Source organism: Nannobrachium achirus (genome assembly GCF_963921795.1).
Source record: "Nannobrachium achirus genome assembly, chromosome: 4".
NCBI classification, from domain to species: domain Eukaryota; kingdom Metazoa; phylum Chordata; class Actinopteri; order Myctophiformes; family Myctophidae; genus Nannobrachium; species Nannobrachium achirus.
In genome coordinates, this window is record NC_137813.1 from 22,898,246 (window position 1) to 22,920,454 (window position 22,209).

Sequence of the window (22,209 nt, forward strand, 5' to 3'; positions counted from 1 at the left end):
ACCGAGTGCCACGCTGCGAGCTTGTAGATCTGCTATTTTTGAAAAAGTTGTGAAAATGTGTGCAAATCTTTGAATATATGTATTTTTAAAGCGAACGTTTGTAACTCAACTTTTGCTTCTGGGTGGTCCCTGGAACTAAATGTTTTGAGATGGGGGTCCGTGGCCAAATAAATATCATTTTGGGGGTCCTTCACATGAAAAGGTTTGAGAACCACTGACATAGTAGTCTCTCAAGAACAGACTAACTGAGCTCCATTTAAGTGAAAAGGACATTTTCTTTGACGATGGCTGGCCAGATTGCTGACATAGAAACATAGGTTTTTCAAAAAACCTTAGAAGGATTCAAAAGACACTCATAGAATCGGGTCAAAATTCTAATTTTCACAATTTTTCAAAAATGGCAGATCTACAAGCTCGCAGCGCTGTGAGCTTGTATATCTGGTATTTTTCAATAGTTAAAGCATAAAATTATGATACACAATAATGTGTACCTGTTCTAAATTAAATAGCCATCACATTGATATTTGCTTTACCTGTTTTCTACCCTGGGCCATCCAAAATGTGTGTTGGAATTTAGGTGAGTCATGGTGGGCTTTAAACGGGTAGTAGTCATATCAGCTTGTTTTGTGGTGGGCAGATATGGGCTCAACGATTGGACAGAAGATGGAGGGAGGCGAGGCGTCCCTAGAGGACAATAACATTCACATGTAGGCTACATGTATGTACTTGCGTCAGTGCTGACCAGAGCATGGCAGCTGCTGTTCAGTATTATTGCGCCATCATTTTGTTACGGAGTGTGTGAAGAAAATATGTAGTTGTGTATCATATTTATCTAATTTCCCATCTCAGATTTTAGTTTTTGGTGTGTTTAATCAAATCATACAGGTGTCTGTTTAATCATACAGGTTCACATTTAATTGTACAGGACATGATCATGCCTGTCATCATGGGTCTTCTGAGCTTCTGTTTTTATTTCTGCTTGTAAAGATAGCAATGAGTTCAATAACCTCTGTAAAAACCTGGCCTTGTTTATTCATGGTATGTCAACCAAGACGTCACAGTGTACCAGTTTGTACCACATCAGTGATGGTTGTTGTGATCTCACAAGGCTTGGAAACATCAAAACATTATGGTATATCTCATACTGAACGAGGCCATGCTATCTACCTCACCTTATATAGCTGACAATTTTTAGATCAATTTTTGAAATGTTTCAAACTAGCTTTTGACATTTGTACCCCCCAAAAAAACAAACAAACAAACATGTGTTTATCAGAAATTGACTACTCCCACCGGTGATAACGACTACAGTATGTGTGTGCATTCCAAAAAATAACATGGTGGGCAATGGTTGTAAATTTTCATTACACTCTCACGTGGCACATGATAAGACATTTCCACAGGGCAGAACGAACTGACCCAGTAACACTTGTTTGTATGTTATGTAAATGTAGCCTACAGAAGCTGAAATAAATTAAACAGGATACTAGTGACTTGACTTTACAAACATATATAATGGAAAGCTGAAAAATAAATCAAGATAACATTTTATGTAATATATCATGGTGTATGTGTTTTTATGTACAATATGAAATGCTATGTTATTTTGGTTTAAAATAAAAGGGATTATCGGAGAAGGTGGGATGGACAACTCAAACTCAAAGGTGTCTTAGAACATTTTATTTACAAATCAAATCATTCTGGAAATACAAAACTATAGGGCATGTATTTTACATGACTTTACTTACTTCACACTTGTACAGAAACATTAGATTTATCTCTAATGCAAATTAACTTTATTACATGGCTGTTCAAATCATTGGTCCCACAGGGAAAGTTTGGTTTTCAGCCTCACTCAGCTGATTGCTGCTCAAGTGGTCAGACTGAATGCAGTCTTGCTCAAGGACACAGAGTGCCGCGCTGCGAGCTTGTAGATCTGCATTTTTGAAAAGTCGTGAAAATCTGTGCAAATCTTTGAATAAATAATTGTATTTTTTAAGCAAACATTTGTAACTCAAGTTTTGCTTCTGGGAGGTCCCTGGAACTAAATATTTTTAGATGGGGGTCTGTGGCCAAATACATATTATTTTGGGGGTCCTTCACGTGAAAAAGTTTGAGCACGACTGACATAGAAACATAGTTTTTTCACAAAAACCTTAGAAGGATTTGAAATATTCAAAGACTTGCACAAGTTTTCACAATAAAAAAAAAATAGCAGATCTACAAGCTCGCAGACGCGCTGTGAGCTTGTATATCTGCTATTTTTCAATAGTTAAAGTACCCAGGGCCTAGAATTTGGTGCGACACCCCTGACACCAAGCCAGGGCTTGAACCTGGGACCTTCTTTTTCCCAGGTGGCCTCTAATTCAGCTATGAACCTGGCATGGAAGCCAACTTTTTGCTGGCTTCCATGGAGGGAAGGTTTTCACAAAACTGAATGCTGAGAAAGTCTAGAATAAATAGAAGCATTTATTTATGTACAGCAAACATTTCAAAGTATACAACAAACTACACAATAACATTATGAACCAAAAAGACAGAGCACATATTTACATTTATGAACAATGTATTTACACATTCTCTATCTGCGCTGTTAGTTGACAAATGTAAAAGGACGATTATTTGCGAATTTCTCTACATGGCTTCACTAGCATTTGATCTGCTACACCCTGCTACAGTGTGCAACACTCAGTATTACAACTGTCAGGTTTAACCCGACTTACAATAACACTGTCACTTCCCTTATATATTGTAAACAAACAGGCATGTTGATTTTATACAAATCCTTGGATTTCAATAGCACCAACATTAAGGTGATAAACATTAAGTGGTTAAAAAGGCACACATTTGTCACAGATACAAAATAACCCTGGATAGCTTGTGAGAACTACTGTATATAGGAGAAGCCTTTCAGGCATTCAGGAATGCAAGCGAGAACAAAAGCGAATGGATTTGCAGGTCCTATGGGAGTATTGTGAATACACACGAGCCTGCACATCGTGGCTCCATTGATCATAGGATCATACGGCTTCGCCTCACCTGAGGTTTCTTTTTATGCTCATGTTGCTCAGCGGAAAGTTTCAGGTGAAAATGGCGTATTTCTGTTGAGCGACACGGCCGTGTGAAGACTTATGCTTTAGCCTGCCATCGAGGAATGTTTCACATTTCAACCAAGTGATCCATAAAGTGGGGAAACTATTGGGCAATGAGGGGAAAATGGAGGAAGAAGAACAGGATGATTTTTCAACACTAACCTCTAGCATCTAGACCTCCAGTTAGACAGAAATGGACCACAAGAGCCCCCAGATTTATCAAATGGCTGCTTGGCCAGTTGGCTACAGCCCCAGTGACTGAACTCATAAGACATTTGGTGATAGGTCAAGTTTACAGTTCATTCATTTAACCATAACCACGGCAAATAAACAATGGATAGGTGTGTTACTGTGTGTCTGTGTGTGTGTTTGTGTGGGACCTATACTGGCATTATAGGTCACACTGGATAATATCCCTGTCTGTTCATTTGAATTCTAATCGATAATTCCCATTACCATTCATTTATATTCAGTGGTAGTGTTTGCTGTGGGACAAATCTCTCATGTTAATGTTTTTGTTTAGTTTTGTGAAGAATAAAAATAGAATCTATCTGGAAATAGTGCAAGGCATGATCACGTTCCTTGAGCAATGTATAACTCGCTTTCTATCAAAATAAACATCGATGCTAGTGATTTACAACACAGCGTTGTTGAGCTCCACGCGCCAAGAGCTGACAGAGAACTTCCATTAGTAGCAACAGAGGTCACTTCTGTTCCAAGTCAATGCTGTTCTTTCATGTTGTGGCTTTGACAGAAGGACAGTCTTCTGTTATAAGGCATCATTGTTTGGATAAAGAGTTACTGTGGCGTTTGGCCGGGAATGATAACACACAAACTTTCACGCTGGTCCACTGTGGATGTGGAGGAATGCTGTGTGCGACGGATAGGCAAAACCGTCTTCCCTTCACCGTGGTGTTTGGCTTGAGGATATATCGTGGTTCGAGCTTTCATTATAACCAGAGCTGGTTTCTTCTTCAATTTTGTTGTGGCTGTGAGGTTGAAAATATTTAACCTTCAAATATTCAAATAAAACAACTTCCAACATAGCTTATTATCAAGGCTCTGTTACTCCTGTGGTCCTCAGTTCTCAAAGGCTGGGTTGTCGGCCTCCTCATCCAGGCTCACAATTTGTTTCTGATAGGACACAAATAAAGGTGAGAATTAGATCAGTAATCTAATACAATACACAAATGTGTTAATACACAAGATGGGTGAAAGTAACATGGCGGTGGGTGCAGTGTTGTTTTTGACAGCAAATTTTGATTTAGTTTTAGTCATAGTCTTTTGAATAAAATCTCATTTAGTTTTAGTCATAATTTAGTCTTCTGAAAAGTTTTAGTTTTAGTCAAATTTTAGTTGACTAAATATCATGAGATTTTAGTTAACTAAATCTACAGTTGATTTAGTCAACTAAAATGTATTTTAGCAGGCCTTGATGGCATCATAATGACTGATTTTACACTTGGTTACATGCTGAAAATAGCAGATCTACAAGCTCACAACGCGTCGCGTTGCGACGCGTTGTGAGCTTGTAGATCTGCTATTTTCAGCATGCAACACCTGAGAGCAACCAAACATAAAATTACTTTCTCCTCCACTAGTCCCTCCCTAACGTTTTAGTCTAGTTTTATTTTGTTGACGAAATTGTCAATATCTTTAGTCTTAGTTTTAGTCATCACAGCTTAGTTTTTATTTAGTTATTATTTAGTTTTCGTCAGTGAAAAAAACGCAGTCGACATCGACACACATTTTTCGTCATACTTTTAGTCGACGAAATCAACACTGGGTGGGTGAAAGGCCATCCTATTCAACAAAGTTATCTGCGAGTTATTTTTGAGTCAGGCGTGGCTACGTATTATCATGTGTGGCTAAACAGTATGAACATTTATAGCAGGTAGATTAGATTAGGTTAGAATGGGAAGGTGTTAGATTAGAGAGAGCAGATTAGAGATGAGTCAGAGAGAAACATAAGGGACACACTAGAGGAGAGGAAATGTTCATCAGCGAAGAGGTTTTTGCTGATCGTCTGATATCTGAGGAGAATTCAGAAAAAGAGACAGAGAAAGAGGATAGAATCTCATCATGCTGTGCACTAGAACCCAAACATCTTTTCAAGTTTCAAGGTTAATGTACAACTTCAGCCATTTTCAACCTATCTTCATATACTGTAATTTGTCCTCACTAATGCATGATAAAATGCACAAAACATTTTTTTCTTCTACTAAATGGTACCAATATAATTGGTCTTCACTAATGCTCATTATAATATTATTATAATGAGTCTAATGCTCATTATAATAATATTATTATTATATTGAGGCCAAATTATATGACGATAGTTTGAAAATGGGTGAAGTCGTCCTTTAAGTGCTGAAAATCAATGGCGTGGTTATAGCTGGCACATACACAGGAATGCACATGGATGTGAGTGATCCCACTCACTAATCTTACAATAAATGCGAGAAGTCTCTGTGAGTCTGTCTGTCTGTCTGTCTGTCTGTCTGTCTGTCTGTAAACCGCGTATCTCGAGAACCGTTCGCCCCACCGGCTTCAGATTCGGCAAGGGTAGCCGAGCATCTAGTAAACCAAATAAGGTAACATTTGGACTAAAAGAATTGCAATAACATCGTATATGGATATTATTTTAGTCCCCTTGCCTAGCCCCCTGGACCAGTTTGACCCAACAGACGTACCGCTGGGTAGGAGTAACCGTCGGGGCTGTGGCTCCTGCAGATGTGCACCTGGTCCTCGGTGGTCTTCTGGTACACAGGGTTGTCAAAGTGGATGGTGTTAGTGTTCTTCAGCCTGTAGTTCCTCCATACCAGCACAGCACTGAAGGCCACCATGCATAGGATCACTGAACGCCGGGGAAGAAAATAGAGACATCAAACTTAAACCTACTGGTTGGTTATTCAAAAATGATAGATATACAAGCTCATAGCGCGTCACTTCGTGGCAAATTTGTGCAATTGAATTTTTAAAGCAAACTTTTTTAACTCAAATCTTTGCTACCGGGGGTCCCTGGAACAAAATATATTGAGATGGGGTCGGCGGCCAAATATATATATCTTGACATCACTGATATGGCAACGTTTTTTTTCCCAGAAAACTGATTTAGAAGATTATTGTAGAATCGGCCTCAGGACTGAATTGGTTCAGAAAAGTTCTGAATATATATTTTTTATTGTGTATTTATTTTTATCAGTATTTAATGTGTGCAGAGATGAGAAGCGTATGAGATGCTAAGCTACTAACCCAAAGGTAAGACAATATACAGGGCTGGTGGGGTGGTAGGAGCAGTCTCGAGTACGGCCTCATGAAGTACACCTGGTGAGGAGAGAAAAATACAAGAATATGCGTTACGCTTGCAATACAGGCACACAAATGATGAATTATGAAATGTCCAACAAACTACTCAAGAATCAGTTTTTGGGTAATTTAAAGTAGCAGCCGAAACATTTTAAAGCAAATAACGAATTCATGTACACCAATGACTATTATCTATTTAAAGGGGCCGGCCACTTCTGAGTTGTTTACAGTGAAATTTAGGTTACTAAATTAGCATTTTAATAGCAATAGCATTATTGTCCCTATTCTATTGCATCTGGCCTACCCTCTAGTCTCTTCCATTTAATATTATGCCCCATCCTACTGTGCTTTGGAGGTGGTTGTGAGGATAACACAAAAGTAACGCAAAAGTAATACAATACATTCCATGACACAGACGTAACCAAAGGTTTTACCATGAGAGGTGACGGGAGCTTTTGTAGTTGTCTGGGCTGCTTTAGTGGTCTGAGGGACCCTGGGCTTCGCCGGTTGCTGGGTTGTTGTCCTGGCTACCGGTGATGCAGTGGTGGTCTTCACCACGGCCCTGGGGGTGGTGCGTGGCGCTGGCTTGGCTGTGGTGACGGGGACTATGACAGGTGCCCTGGTGGTGGTGGGGACCAGGAGCTTGGGTGTAGTCCTATCTGGCTCTGTTGGTGGCTGCACCGGGGTGGTCACAGGAACCTGGGGCGTTGGCACGGCTGGAACATGAGGAAGAGCAAGAGTCAAGACAAATGTGTGTGCTGGGTGCTAATAAGGCATTCAGTAAAAGAGATTTTTTTTTATAGAGGCTAAAGATAATATATCGTCACTGTCGGGCAGAAACCTCATATCAAATTTGTATGTTTTTTGTAAAGTAAAACCCTGCTTCATCATACAAGACTACAAACTAGTGAAAATAGCAGATCTACAAGTGCTTGTATATCTGCTATTATCACTATTTTAAATCATTAAAAAAATTATAAATACAAAACCAACTGTTTTGGACATACAAGGTTTCCACCCGACAGCAACTATATATGCTTTGTCATACAACCCTTTCGACAAGTGTCGTTCGTCCAAGACGATGTGTTTATCTTGAATGACAAAGAATAAAAATTAGCCTTAATTACTTTATCTAGTTCATTCACAAATTAAGTCAATTGACATACCTGGTACACACTGTCTCATATCTCTGGCTAGCATCATGTTATCAGGACACGCACAAGTGTATCTTGGGGAATGTCTTCCTACTTGAGGAGCTGGTAGACACAGGAACTCACAGCCTCCGTTGGCCGCCCTGCACACATCCCTTCCTGCAATAGACAGGAGAATATTTTACAAACACATTTCTGCGCTTTTGCAGAGAGGCTGGATGGATAGAGCATAGGATGTAAACTATACAGCATAGTTACAAATAGACCTGTACTGGAGAACATTATAATGACCTTTGCAATATGCAGAGGTAGGTTACGCATCGTTTACAGACAAGTTCCTGTCCGTTTGTGCAAAGTTTGTTGTACAACCAGGGTCACATTGGCCAAACTAAGCTTAGCGGGATGCAAAGCTTGGCCAATGTGACCCTCGGTCAATGTGACCCTTGGCCATTGTGACCTGGTGTTGACCTACCGGCAGCATGAGCAAAGAACTTTGATGCTGATTGGTCCAGTAGTGTGTGTTTGTGGCAAGATTAGCCGCAGAACAGACAGAACACAGACAGACATACAGGGGCAAAAACATAATCTACACCCCTGGCCTTGAAGCCCACCGGACATTTTGAGAAGTTTGAAGCCCAGAAGAGTATGCTTACCAGCAGGCTGCTTGAGGTTGTGGTACAGAACAATGTCCTCTGGAGATGACAGGTGCTCCACCAAGGCTCTGATGTCACCCCCTGTTATCCTGTTGGCACTCAGGATGGCATTGTTGCTGACGTCTGTCCAGAACACTCTTTCCTAGATGCATGAAGCACAGCTTGTTAAGAATTAATAAAAGGTGGTCTGCTGGTCTCAATGCATGAAGTGGAATAGAATAGCTTTGAAATTTCTTTTACCACTTAAGCCTTAAGCATATTTTTGGAAGATAGAGAAACAGATGGCATCAAAACATGTGAGCTTGTAGATCTGCTATTTTCACTCTTTTGGAGAAAAGAAAATATTTTTTTGAACCTACTATAACTAGTAAGACGCCTCAGGGCGACAAGCGACCTCGCCCTAAAGGGTGAGGTCGCGCCATTTCTTGGCCATCTGGCCAGTGATATATATAGGACCAGTTACCCATACTGTATATGGAGACCCCTGGCTGGTACCCATAAAGTATATGGAGATAATGCTGTGAGAGCCCAAACATGCTAAGCATGTTTGGGCTCTCACAGCATTGCTTACTCAGTTATTTGTTATGCGAAAGTCCTATGACGTCTATGACATCTGACATCATACATACAATCCCTTTTATGCACATGAAGATGTCTGTAGAACCAGCCACACAGATATGGGCGGACGTATACGGACAAGCTGTGACGGTTCTGATAGTAAACTGCGACCTACGGTCGCAATGACATGCCCAAGCTAGGAAAGCAATGTTGAAACCTGTCAAGTTTTGCATCACCATTACAGTTTACACAGCTGCAGTAAACAGTTTATGGTACGGCTGTATTAGTCACGGTCTGCTCCTCTACCGCCTCTGACCAAGTTCTCTTTGTCACCTTCTGCCCCCCTCCTTCCTTTTCCATAGTCACTCTACTTTCTCACTCTCTCACTCTCTCTGTCTCTCTTTCACTAGGGATAATATTAGGGTTGAGGATAGTGTTACTTTTGAAGGAACATAGGGATGCAGGAAGGAACATAGGTAGTTTACTACACTCCTTTGTGTATAACTGTAGTCTCTGTTTCCTGAAGGTGGCATACTGTAACCCATCTCCGGTTCAGATTTCCAGAGCTTTGCTTGACTGGCACGCCAGCAGATTTTAACTGGAAACCTGCATGACTGTCATGCAGGTTGGCGGTGGCAAACAAGCGAAGCTAAGGGAAACTGAACCGGAAATGGGTTATGCCACCTTCGAGAAACAAGTACTCTAGTTCTGCACACAGCCAATTCTGAGTGGGCTGAAGGAGCTTACCTCAAAAACAGTGATGCCCAAAGGATGGGCCAGCTTGTTCTCATCTATGATGAGCGTACGACGCCCTCCGTTATGCACATCGATACTGGAGAGGGTGTGGAGCTTGGAGTCCACCCAGTAAAGCCGGTGGTTAAGCAGGTCTGAGGAGGCGGGGGAGGGGATAACAACAGGTTAGACTACGGTCACTCACAAACAGGCAGACAAGCAAAAAAAACTAAATGTGCTGTGAGAACACTGAACCTTGAATTCCAACCTGCACACCAACAATGAGAAGTCAACTGTTAGAGCTTACCAAGTGTAATTCCATTAGGCCACACAATGTTGTCGGTGACCAATGGATAGCGGGCTCCTCCGTTGAGCCCTGACTTCTCAATCTTGGCTGGAGTTCCCCAGTCTGTCCAGTACATGAAGCTATGAACACAGAAGAAAATATATTATATTATCTATCATATCATATCATATCATATCATATCATATCATATCATATCATATCATATCATATCATATCATTTTTGCAAAATACATTTTTGGAAACTGATCCAACTGATTTTGGCCTAAAATCGCACAAAGCGGTACACAGTATGTCTACACTCATGTCATCAACATGGATCTGTCCCATATAGCGGCACTATCAGGTCGATTTTTTCAAACACATTTTTGGACACTGCTCCTACACATTTTGGCCTAAAATCACGCTGCGACCTGGCGGTCGCTTATCTCCGGATTAGGGAGTCTTACTGGTATAACTGGGAGTATGATTGACATGGTATAATGTTTGATTTTGTCACTGTATCGGTAGAAACAGTAGGCTATTGTTATTACTTGCTGTGGGGGTCGACCACTATTGCGCGGGGCTTGGCTAAGTCTTGGTGGAAGAGGGTTTTGCGGCGGCTCCCGTCGGCGGTGGCCACTGAGATGGTGCTGCGGATGCTGTCCGTCCAGTACAGGTTTCCATGGATCCAGTCGTAGGCGATGCCCTCGGGAGCATCAATGTCACTGTCAATCACCACGTTGTGCTGGCTGGAGTCTGCTGCCGTGTCCATGGGAGCTCTGGATTCACCAGGAAGAATGGAAAAAAAGATGGGCATTGAGCAGTGGTGGAGAAAGTACTTACATTCTTTACTTAAGTAAAAGTATCAATACTGCAATGTGGAAATATTCTGTTAGGGTGCACACACACCAAAATACCTATTGTATGAGAGTGGAATCCACCTTCCGCCAATGCATTTCAATGAGAATGGAGTGGTTTTACTCTACTGGCATGAAACCGCTCCATTCTCATTGAAATGCATTGGCGGAACGCAGATTCCACTCTCAAAGGTATTTTGGTGTGAGGGCACCCTTACAAGTAATAGTCTGGAATTCAAAATGTACTTGAGTAAAAGTACATAAAGTACTAAAAGTAAAAGTACAATATGTTTGAAAATAGCAGATCTACAAGCTCACACCGCGTTGCATCGTGACGAGTTGTCGGCTATTTCCAAATAGCCAAGGAATAAAATAGAGCTAAAATGGTTTATGTATGTTTTATAATATCATAATTTGTACCTGCAAAATAACTAGTAACTAAAGTTTCCAAACATTGTAGTGGAGTAAAAGTACAATATTTAGATCTGAGATGTAGTGGAGTAGAAGTAAAAGTATTGGAAATTTGAAATACTCAAGTAAAGTACAAATACTTCAAAATTACTTAAGTAAATGTACTTAGTTACTTTACACTACTGGCATTGAGAAAGGTTAGGAATGAGAACTGAGAAAGATATTTTTTTAATTTTGGTGTTTGGTGATCAAATTAAGTGGGCCCATTCAGCACTGGAGGTAAAGACGAGGGGTTCCCGCTCACTTGTAGATCTTCTTTTGGGAGATGTCCGACCAGTAGATCTCCTTGCCCGCCATGTTCATGTCCAGAGCCACCACGTTCTTCAGACGGGGGATGACACGCGTGTACTCACTCCTGTCCAAAGTCATCTTTCTGACCTCGTGACGATTGGTGAAGAACAGGTAGGCTATGGTTCCTACCCAATCAAACAAGAGCATGAGTGTTTGTCTTTAAGTTAAGGCAAATACTTATTCAGAGTTATCTAATGGTTGGGGAAGATTATGGAAATATAATTCTTTATAAACTGAAATAATGTTAAATAATCAAATACATTGGCATACTTTATAATATTTTTTTAACTTGATCTAGCAAACAAACTACTACAACAAACTCCAAAAGATTTAATTTACCAATGGCTTTGCATGCTTTGGTTGCCGGGTCAACTTGGTAACCCTCCTGACACTCGCACTTGTAGCCACCTATCTGGTTGACACAGATCTGGGTGCAGATGTCCGGGTTTTCACACTCATCAATATCTGCAAAGAATGGACAGTAGAAATATATAGTCGTTTTTTTGACAGGCTGAAAACACCGGCATCAACCATCATTGAGAGTTGGAAGTTGGAACAGTGTTGAGTCATCAACATTTACATTTCATCAGCAGTAGACATAATCCCTTTCACCATCCCTACACTAGTGCGGTTGCCAGCACAGGGGTTTGCGCCACTGAATACATTGATTGCAGTAAATGTCTGAAGTTCACATTGGCATGGTCGTTACGCTGGCACGGACATGAAGTATTGCTTACTTAACAAGTGACTTCATGTACCTTTGGCTGACACAAATAAATAAACCAATGAAGTGATATTTTGTACTGCGTCGTATGATATGGTGTCACGTGATGACAAATACTGTATATACAGTATATCCTTTTGAAAATAGATACCGTATCTATCTATTTATTTTTGTATCAAAAACTCTGTAAAGTTTTGGAAGATGTTTGCCGATAATGAACCAAAATAGGGACAGCAGGTTGAAAGGGCTAATTCTTGTATTTGTACCTTCACAGCGCTTGTTATCAACTAGGTGGTATCCCTCAGGACAGCGGCACTCAAAGCCAATCTTCAGGTCGTTGCAGACGTGGGAGCAGCCGCCATTGTTGTACAAGCACTCGTTGGAACCTGCAGCATACAAAGAACGAAAAGGATCTCAGGTCAGTTTTTTTTTTTTTTGTCAGTCCCTTTCCCTTAGGCGCAACTGGCATTCTACACTTTCAAACACCCTCATTAAACGTGTGAAGCTAGCAATTAGCTAGTCATGAAGGTCTCGCCTCTCACCGCATTCTCTGAGGGGCTCGTCTGACCAATCCCTGCAGTCGCGCTTTCTGTCACAGACTCTCTCCATGGTGATACACTCCCCACTGCGGCACTTGAACCTGGTTGGACCCTCGCAATGTGTCGCTGCGGAGAAGACAGGGCAACAATGGATTTATGACACTAAAATACGAACACAGATTTGATGTATTCCAAATACAGATGAGGTAGAGGTAGAGGGCGGGTAGAAGAAGGCTAGCCTCATACCGTTAACACAGCCTGTCTCGTCACTCATGTCCCTACAGTCATACTGATGGTTGCACTGCCGGCTGCCGGGAATGCAGGTGCCGTCGTCACACTCAAACTCATCTGGGCGACAGGTGGGGCGAGCTAGAGAGAGAGAGAGCAAGAGAGAGAGAGAGAGAGAGAGAGAGAGAGAGAGAGAGAGAGAGAGAGAGAGAGAGAGAGAGAGAGAGAGAGAAAGACAGACAGACAGGGATGTGGTTTACAATAATGGACAGAACTCAAGGTCAACATAAAATATTTGATATTATACTGTTATTTGTAGAGAACACAGCATCAAATGTTAAGACCAAACATGAAAAAGAATATGAATAATAATAAGGTCATAATAAGCTTGTAATGGGGTGGCCACTTACTACAGTCTGCCTCGTCCGATCGGTCCAGGCAGTCGGCCCCTCCGTCGCACCTCCAGCTGCTATGAATACACTCCCCGCTCCGGCAGTGGAACTCCAGCGGGGAGCAGTGATGAGTGGCGGCACTGCTGGGCTTCTTGGCGCCGCAGTTCTGTGGCCATTCATCCGAGCCGTCAGAGCAGTCAGCATCTCCGTCGCAGGCCCAGAGGCGGGGAACACACACCGTGTTGTTGCACTGGAAGGCGGCGGAGCTACAGGTGGTGGGCGGGCAGCTCGCTTCGTCGCTGCCGTCGTCACAATCCGCCTCGTCATCACACACAAACGTTGTGGACACGCACTGGCCGCTCCCGCAGCGGAACTCTGTGCTCGTGCACTGTTTAGGGGCTGTAACGGCAGGGGGGAAAACACAAGGAGCGGATCGTCAGGGCAAGGTGGAGCGATCATGACTCAACAGCGTGGAGATAAGTAAGGGAATGGAGGAAGGAAAAGGTTAGTTAGTTTAGATTATTTATTATTCTTTATGTTTTATTCTAATTCGCTTTCACAAAGTGGTCGCTAGTCTTCCTGTGCTTCACACAAAGATTTCAACAATAAAATCATGCAATACAATATAAAATGTATCGAATACATAATCTAATCTAAATTAGATTAGAATACATAATCTAATCTAAATTAGATTATGTATTCTATAAATATTAAGTACAATCAGATTACAGTTAGATTAAGGCAGGTCATATATTACTTTATATTATAGTCTGGTACGGTCGGTTAGGTTAGATTAGGGTAGATTATATTATTTCAGTTTAGGGTAGGTTAGTTTAGCATACAGTAGTTTATGTTATGTTAGATTAGATTAGATTCGATTAGGGTAGTGGTAGGGTAAGGTAGATTAGGTTAGGTCAGTGGTTCTCAACCTGTGGTACATGTACCACTGGTGGTACTTGAGTGGTATGGGTCTCCCAAAAAATGAATCACATTAGAAATATCGTCAGTTGCTTCAGCTGATTAGACACTGACAGAGTCTCTCCAGCAGGGCTGTTGCAACTGCACTAGGCTAAGCGACTATGCTAGCGCCGTTTGCACAGGAAGTTCACAGATTTGCCTTTTGTGTACATAGCTGAATAGGATGGGGGAGGTCTCACACCTGTATTTTAACTTCAGTTATTATGGTGGTACTTGGAGAGACAGATATTTTCTGAGGTGGTACTTGGTGTAAAAATCACACCCGTGTGAACTGAGCGGTGGTTTACCCACCTCATAGATCATGTGTACCGATTTTTGTGACATTTGAAGAAAATATGTAGGAAAAGGAGCAAAAAGTGTGTTTTGGAGAAAATTCAAGATGGCGGAAAATCTATCCTGGCGCAAATGGGCGTGGCCTATATGGGGAGATGCGTCTTGACCCAAGGAATCCAGGGAAAAAAGAATTTAATAATTTAATTTAATTTTCCGATCTACGGTTCAAGAGTTACGGGGCAAAACGCAAAGTGGGCCGTTATAGCGCCACCATGAGGCCGAGTGATGTAATTATTTTTGGATTCATTCTTAAAATCATTATGAATCTCCTCTCCGAGGTTTGAAACTGTAGCTCCTATGGTTTACGAGAGAAAAATACTTGAAAGTGATTTCTTGCATTGTCCCATTATAAGTCAATGGGGACAATTAAGCGTTGTTTTTTGCCGATTACGTCGGCATGGTAAGGCGGATCGGAAGTTTCGGAACGAAAGGTAATAGCACACAATTCCCGGCCGAGCCGCACATTTTGATGTATATATTGCGCGAGTGGCGTAAATGGTGCGGCACTAGTTACGCGCCGAAGTTTAGGCTACATACAGACACGGAAGGACGGACGGAGACCCACACACACGGCCACGTATAGGAGCGTTGTGACCACCGCTCAAAAAGGTTGAGATTGAGAACCACTGGGTTAGGTTATGTTAGGGTAGGTTAGGACTGAGAGTGTCCTGAGGAATGATGTAAAACCATAATAATGAAGTAACAAGTGAAGACAGATGGCCACAGTGAGACTCCAACAGCGGTCCAACTCACCACAGCCCTCCTCATCAGATCCATTCTCACAGTCTGCCTTTCCATCACAGTGCCAGGTGCTCGGCACACACTGGTTTAGACTCCCGCCGCAGCTGAACTCTGTTGGTCTGCATGTCTTGTCCACTGGAGACAAAGCAAACAAGAAAAGGACATCAGAACCATAACAGAGAGTTCCTCATCATATTCATGAGTGTCTCTCTTACGGCAGTGATTCCCAACCTTTTCAGGCCGCGAACCCCAAAATAATCACATTTGAACTGGGGACCCCCCCCACCCTGACTAAGCAGTAAGCACTAAGAGTTGAGGCATTACATTTTGTATAACACGGTTATATTGTGAAAATAGCTGATCTACAGGCGTTGTGAGCACGTAGATCGGCTATTTTCACAATTTCTTCTAATATTTGACAATTTGGCCAATGTTTAATTTGTCATTTTAGAGGTATTAAAATACCTCAAATTGTCACTTTAGAAATGTGTAGATAGCCTTTATACTTAAACGTTATGCTGGTTTGCTTACTGTTGAGTGAGAAAACAACATTGCACATTAAGTTAATCATCTAAGGACCCCCAAAATAATTTGGGGACCCCACTGGGGATCCAGACCCAGAGGTTGAGAACCACTGTCTTACGGGTCTGTAACTATGAGCGTGCAAATGGACCCAAATGTATTTGGTTCCGTTTGTACACTTTCAGAGTGAAATGTAAACTGAGATAAACAGAGATAAATAAGGGTATATCAAATGGGGGTCCATGGCCTAATGCACATCACACTGGGGGGTCTTTCAAATTCAAAAGGTTGAGAATCTCTGCCCCCTTACTGTTACTGCTTATTAAACAGGTGAATTAAGCACTGTGGGATCTGACAATATGATAGCCATGAAGCACTGTGCAACGTGACACTCACAGCAGGTCTGAGGAACCTCATCAGTGCCGTCTCCGCAGTCGTCTGCTCCATCACACAACCATCGGCCTGTGATGCATTTCCCATTGCCGCACTGGAACTGGCCGCTCCCACACGTTGTCAGTCCGTCTGTGACAAAAAGGGCACAGGTTGAGCCAAAACATGCAGCTGTTTCAGTCCATCATCTATCAGGGTCAGTCCACATAAGCAAAGTGACGACTGCACGTGAAGAGAAATTAGCTTGGAAAGCGAGAGCAACCCTCGAGGAATAAATTGTTTATAGAAGCGAGTGCTGAAATAGAAAATGCTGGCTCTTGTTCTATCATGCAACATCTGGCAGTTGATGTATTTGAGAACAACTGTCGAGCTGGCGGTCTGTTCTCAAATATCTTTCCTCGGTGACCTGGAATGTCCCATGTTGTAAAAAAAGAGAAAAGGTACTGCTTCAAGTGAGAGGTTACAATTGGCCACGGTTGTGTTTTGAACCATATTTCACAGCGGCAGTGAGTGGGGGGAGGGCCTGTGCAGTGGGCCGTGGTATACATGATGCTAACATGCTACCAGGGGAGCAGGGGGTTGGTTCAGGAGGTACTGTAAGTGCTGTTGCTGTATGACCTTCTGACAAGCCCCTTATGTACACAGACATACTGTATACTGTACAGTACATCCTACTGGCAAATTCACGACGGTTTATCCAGGGCAGATGATTTGGTAACTACAGCTTTGTAAAGAGAGATTAGTAATGACTGCCGACTGTCTTCAAGACTCGACAGGTTTACAAGTGCAACAATGCATATCTCGTTTGACACTGTTTGTGGTTCCATGTCAGCAAACGCATACCAAGTCTGAATTGAGTTCATTCAGATTCATTGAACAAAGACATTCTACGCCTCTCAGAGGATTTGTAAGTCTCTCCACTCTCCAGCCCCCGGCCCAGCCGGCTCTAATGGATCCCCTGAACCCACTGAACTGCAAGAAAGACCCAATTAAGATACTGTACATCAGAGCCCCTGGCCAGAGAGAGCACTCTAACAAGAGGTAGCCTGGGCCCTTGGGACTTCTCCTCCTACCCCCTCAGGCCTTGAAACCCTGGATGGACACCTGTTCCTGTTCAGAGGTCAGCAGGGAGGAGTCAAAGAATCACACCACCAGCAGGGTTCTAGCAAATTGCTCGGCACGCTAATGCTTCGCTACCTGGTGACCAGTAGGCAGTAGCGAGGGTGCTTTTTGCTTTTCTTTACCTTTTTTACCACACGGTTGTAATTAACAATTCATGTCAAGCTACAATCCTCACCAGGCAAAATATTCCAGAAGCAAATGAAAACTGCATCTATTATACATCGTAAATCCCAGTGCAGTCACACTGAAGCATGAGGTTTAAATCATGGCAACTCCATGCAAGAGGGGCTGTACCATTTCAATGGATGTAGTCCATTTTATATTTGGGAAAATGGTTCTTGGCCTGATACATACTGATATGACTGTAATTTCTAACAATCTTTATTGCTATAAATCAGGTTATATTGTAAACACCATGGCTTTATGGCGGTCCATGTGGTTCCTGTCCCTTATCTCCCTGGGCCTGTCTTGACTTCATCATTCCAAAAGTAAATTAAATGATTTCTTTATTTTTTGGGATTAAAGTCCAACGGTTCAAAACAGGCTTGACCCACAAGATGACAGGGTTATTGATTGATCAGTTTTGTTGTGGGGGGAGGGACACAACACAGAGCTGTGACATGCTTGCAGTGCATGCTGTCTCTGATGTCTGGTGTACCCAATCGATCTGCTATCAGGTAAATACCCCGAGAGGAAACTATAATCCTGTACACTCTGATAAGCCATTTGGCTTCACAACTTTAATTAGGTCTCCTTGCTTGAACTGCACGGACATATGGGACTTACATGTTTAACCAGATGGAGATTAGCAGATTAAGAGGCCGCTTTAGAGTCACTTTCTGCCTGAGTATAAACCGTGTCATCGCGGACACTTGAACCCTAGGATCCCTATTCTGGGGGGAACAATTGTCAAAAATGGCAAATCTACAAGCTCCAAACACTTGTAGACACTGTAACACTTTTAAGAGATATGGCGGTGTAAACTAAAGGAGCAGACCAAGTAAAGTGCCGACCCAGACATGTTTACAATAAGTATAGAGGTTTTAATCTATGGTTTCATTTGAACAGACTCATCTTTTTCCACTCCTCGGCCCATACACGCCATAAATAATGAAAAGCCTTCAGTCTGGACTCTGGAGAAAGGCTCAATATGTGCGGGTGTCCTGATAAAACAATAGACAATGTGGGGCAATAGAACTGAGCCAACACTGACTGGTGCTGCTGTCCTCCAAACCACAACAACACAGGGTTCTGTTGTGAAGCTGGGTGAGAACCAGTTCCAACACGTTCTACCATGTGCCCTCTCTCTCAACACACTGGTCGATCCCTAAACGTGATTCTAGGAAAGGTGCTTGAACCAATACTCTGGTGCAGAGGGTTTCAACCTTTTTCACATCAAGGTCCATTATTTTTTTCTGCATTTGAGCTGCAGGCCACCATTTCGTCTCTATCGGGTGGAAACCTTGTATGTCCAAAACCGTTCGTTTTGTATTTATCATTTTAAAATGATTTAAACATAGTGAAAATAGCCTATCTACAAGCACACAACGCCTCGCACCGTGAGGCGTTGTGTGCTTGTAGATCTGCTATTTTCACTACTTTTGTGCAACACTCTTGTATGATAAAGTAGGGCTTTAATACGAAAGAACATACTATTTTTGAAACTTGGAGATACAAGGTTTCTTCCCGACAGTGACGATTTGATGACATTTAGCCTCTCAGGCCCTGAGATCTGGATAAGATTAACAATTAACAATTCTTCAACATTCTCTAATTGTGTAGACTTGCGTAAATTGACAATAATTTAACTCTAGAGAGCGTAAAATGGACACTTTCAAATGGTCTATACAGGTCCATTTGGTTACCAACTCTCCATAATTTAGCTGGGGACCACCTGGAACCCTCAAGGTCCCCGGACCACTGGTTGAAAACCACTACTCTGGCATGTTGCCTCAAGACAAATACCATGGAAAGTACTCTATGTCAAGGTGGGTGTGACCGGGATTCTGTCCATTTCAGTGATTTGGGGGTCAGCATGTTTTTGGGGCATCACAAAAACGTGAGGCACGGTCACCAGCCAAATGATTGATAGGAACCAACTGTACAGGGGTCCATGCAGTTACATATGTACACTCCCTAGAGTTAAATGAACAGTCATCGGGGGTCCCAGGAATAGAATAAAATGGGGCTCAGTGATGCACATCACACTGATGGATCCTTGAAATTAAAATGGTTGAGACTACAGGCTGAGCCTTGCTTCTGCAAACAGGCTGGATATTGCATCATGTGTCAGCTCCACACTAGGACAATTATAATCATAATGGAGGGGGGTAATAGGCTATTTGTGTGCACCTGCAAGAGCTAATGTTATAGGCTACTTATAAATGATCAAATTACCGGTATTAAAAACATTTAAACTTTCAGTTGTTTAGTTATTTCATACAAAGGTGCATTTGTAAATAAATAGCATCCTTTCTCACGTCATAAATAACAATCAATGTAAACATCGAAACCGAAACCCCCGTTTGACAGCTTGATGCCTTCATATTAAGCCAATACTCCGTAGTAGGGCTGTATCATTTCCACCTCAACAAGAATCTCACTGTAGGCAAAGCTGCTGCTACACATGGAATATAAATTAATTGTACAGCGGTCACATTCTTCAAACTTCATTGGCTACAGTTAGACGGACCTCTATACCAACCAATGAGGGTGCTCGATTCTTTACCAACGCCGGTAAAATAAAACAAAAAGCTAAAAGAATAAATAGGTTTAAATAGGCTACATACTTTTAAAACGTCAATGAATTGAGAGATAAAAGCTGCATGCATGCTGGTAGATAAAGTCTCCTTTTTTAAATTCTGACAAAATATGATTCATACAATAATCCAGCCCCCCTCGAGTCTTTTCAGGACACGACAGGGAAAAAAATTGACCTACATTTTGAAAAATATTACCCCTCCCCCAACATGCCGTCAGAGGAGTGGGCAATTTAAACCCGTAAACAGACAAAAACTGGCTATTAACTAAATGTAGGCTATAAAGGAAATTGACGTGGATGTTTTATTAGTCTATAAAATATTATTAGTTAAATAAATAAATAATTCAACACCCACGCTGTTTAACAACAGATATGCGCAATTTGTAGTGGTAGCCTGCTGATTCCCTTCTATTTTGTTTCCTACAATTTTGTTTTAGGCTAATATTATTGTCATCATTTCGAAACATTTTCAATAAACATTCATGAAAAATTAAATTCAATGATTTTTTTCCCCCATTGGAGGATGGAAATCTAAGAAATTCCATGAATTAGAAATGTTTTCTGCTTTTTCTTTGGGTCGAGCGCTCGAGCCCGAGTAAGGTCTAATTTCTCTCTGGGTCTCTCGACTTAAAAAGTTTGGGAACCACGTCTGCAAGCTACAATTAAAACATCAAATAGGACTATAGCTTATTTCCGCCCCAACTTACTTGTCTGGGCAAGGTGACAGATGAGAAAAGCCAGTGACACGTAGAGCAGTCGTTCCATGGCTTTCAACCGAGCTGATAATATCAACATCATCTGCTCTGCAGTCCCTGCAGATCCCTGATGCCTTCTATGGCCAAATGAATAAGAGTGTAAATATAAGGATGATGATGATGATGATGATGATGATGATGATGATGATGATGATGTGCCTGCTCTGTTTGCTTTCTCTACAAACTGTGTTGTTTGGGCAGTTCAGATCAGGAGGGTCCCGCGTCCCGAATTGCTGATCTGAGGTGGTCCGCCTGTTGGATGCTCCTCCTCGGCTTGGCTGAGGATGGACTGATGGATGGATGGATGGATGGATGGATGGGGATGCAGGGCTCACGCTGCAGTCACACTGTAATGTTTTGGCAACAACATCAGACCCATTTCAATGTGGTCCAGGGTGGGAGGGGCCGCGAGGGGCCAGGAGGGGCCCCGGCTAGGGGAAGGCGGGATTTGGAGTGGTGTGATCCCAGAGACACATGGCTTTACAATGAGGGGAGGGGCTTAAGTTCCGGGGAGGCATTTTTTACTACGAGTTTAACCCTTTAACACTCATCATGGGTGTATTGGTTTAACCCCAGGGTTGTCGCACAACAATTCTGGGCCCTGGGTACAAGGATTCACTCATTTTGTGCTTTAACTATTGAAAAATAGCAGATATACAAGCTCACAGCGCGGCACTCGTGCACAGAGTGCCGCGCTGCGAGCTTGTAGATCTGCTATTTTTTTAAATCGTGAACATTTCTGCAAGTCTTTGAATATTTCAAATCCTTCTAATGTTTCTATGTTTCCATGTCAGTGATATGTATTTGGCCACGGACCCCCCATCTCAAAATATTTAGTTCCAAAGACCCCCAGACGCAAAATGTGAGTTACAAATGTTCGCTTAAAAATATAGCCTATATTCAAAGATTTGACTTTTCAAAAATAGGGTTAGCTTGCAGAGCGGCTGAGAGCTTGTATCTGCTATTTTTCAATAGCTAAAGTATACAATAATAAAGGCCCCATAGGCCCTAGTAACTCAGTCCCACTTCCCCCCCCCTTGTGACGCCCATGGATGTATTGGTTTAACCCCCCTCACTGCATTCTGTGAAGGAGGTATTCCTAGAGGGAGAGGAAGGGAGGAGAGAAAGAGAGAGTTGTGCATGTGTACACGTGTAGTCTACTCCTTCTGAGAAACACACACACACACACGCACGCACGCACGCACGCACACACACACACACACACACACACACACACACACACACAGAATGCATACAGCCTGTGACTGGCAGATGTTTATAACTTATTCATTTCACATTTCCAACTTTTGGCTCCGACTGCCAA

The 22,209-nt window shown here is 42.2% G+C and overlaps 1 protein-coding gene across 1 annotated transcript; it reads right to left on the bottom strand.

The window, feature by feature from the left end:
• Positions 1–2,451: 2,451 nt before the first annotated feature.
• On the bottom strand, positions 2,452–21,221 carry ldlra (low density lipoprotein receptor a). Its single transcript, XM_080724509.1, has 18 exons — positions 20,838–21,221; positions 16,254–16,379; positions 15,348–15,470; positions 13,302–13,682; positions 12,910–13,032; positions 12,667–12,789; positions 12,391–12,510; positions 11,740–11,865; positions 11,354–11,525; positions 10,333–10,560; positions 9,803–9,921; positions 9,511–9,650; positions 8,206–8,347; positions 7,568–7,711; positions 6,836–7,117; positions 6,348–6,419; positions 5,786–5,949; positions 2,452–4,226 (listed from the first exon to the last, which is right to left on the bottom strand). The coding sequence occupies exons 1-18, from the start codon at positions 20,926–20,928 to the stop codon at positions 4,173–4,175; spliced, it is 2,730 nt and encodes a 909-aa protein (XP_080580635.1). The 5' UTR covers positions 20,929–21,221; the 3' UTR covers positions 2,452–4,172.
• Between the last annotated feature and the right edge of the window lie 988 nt (positions 21,222–22,209).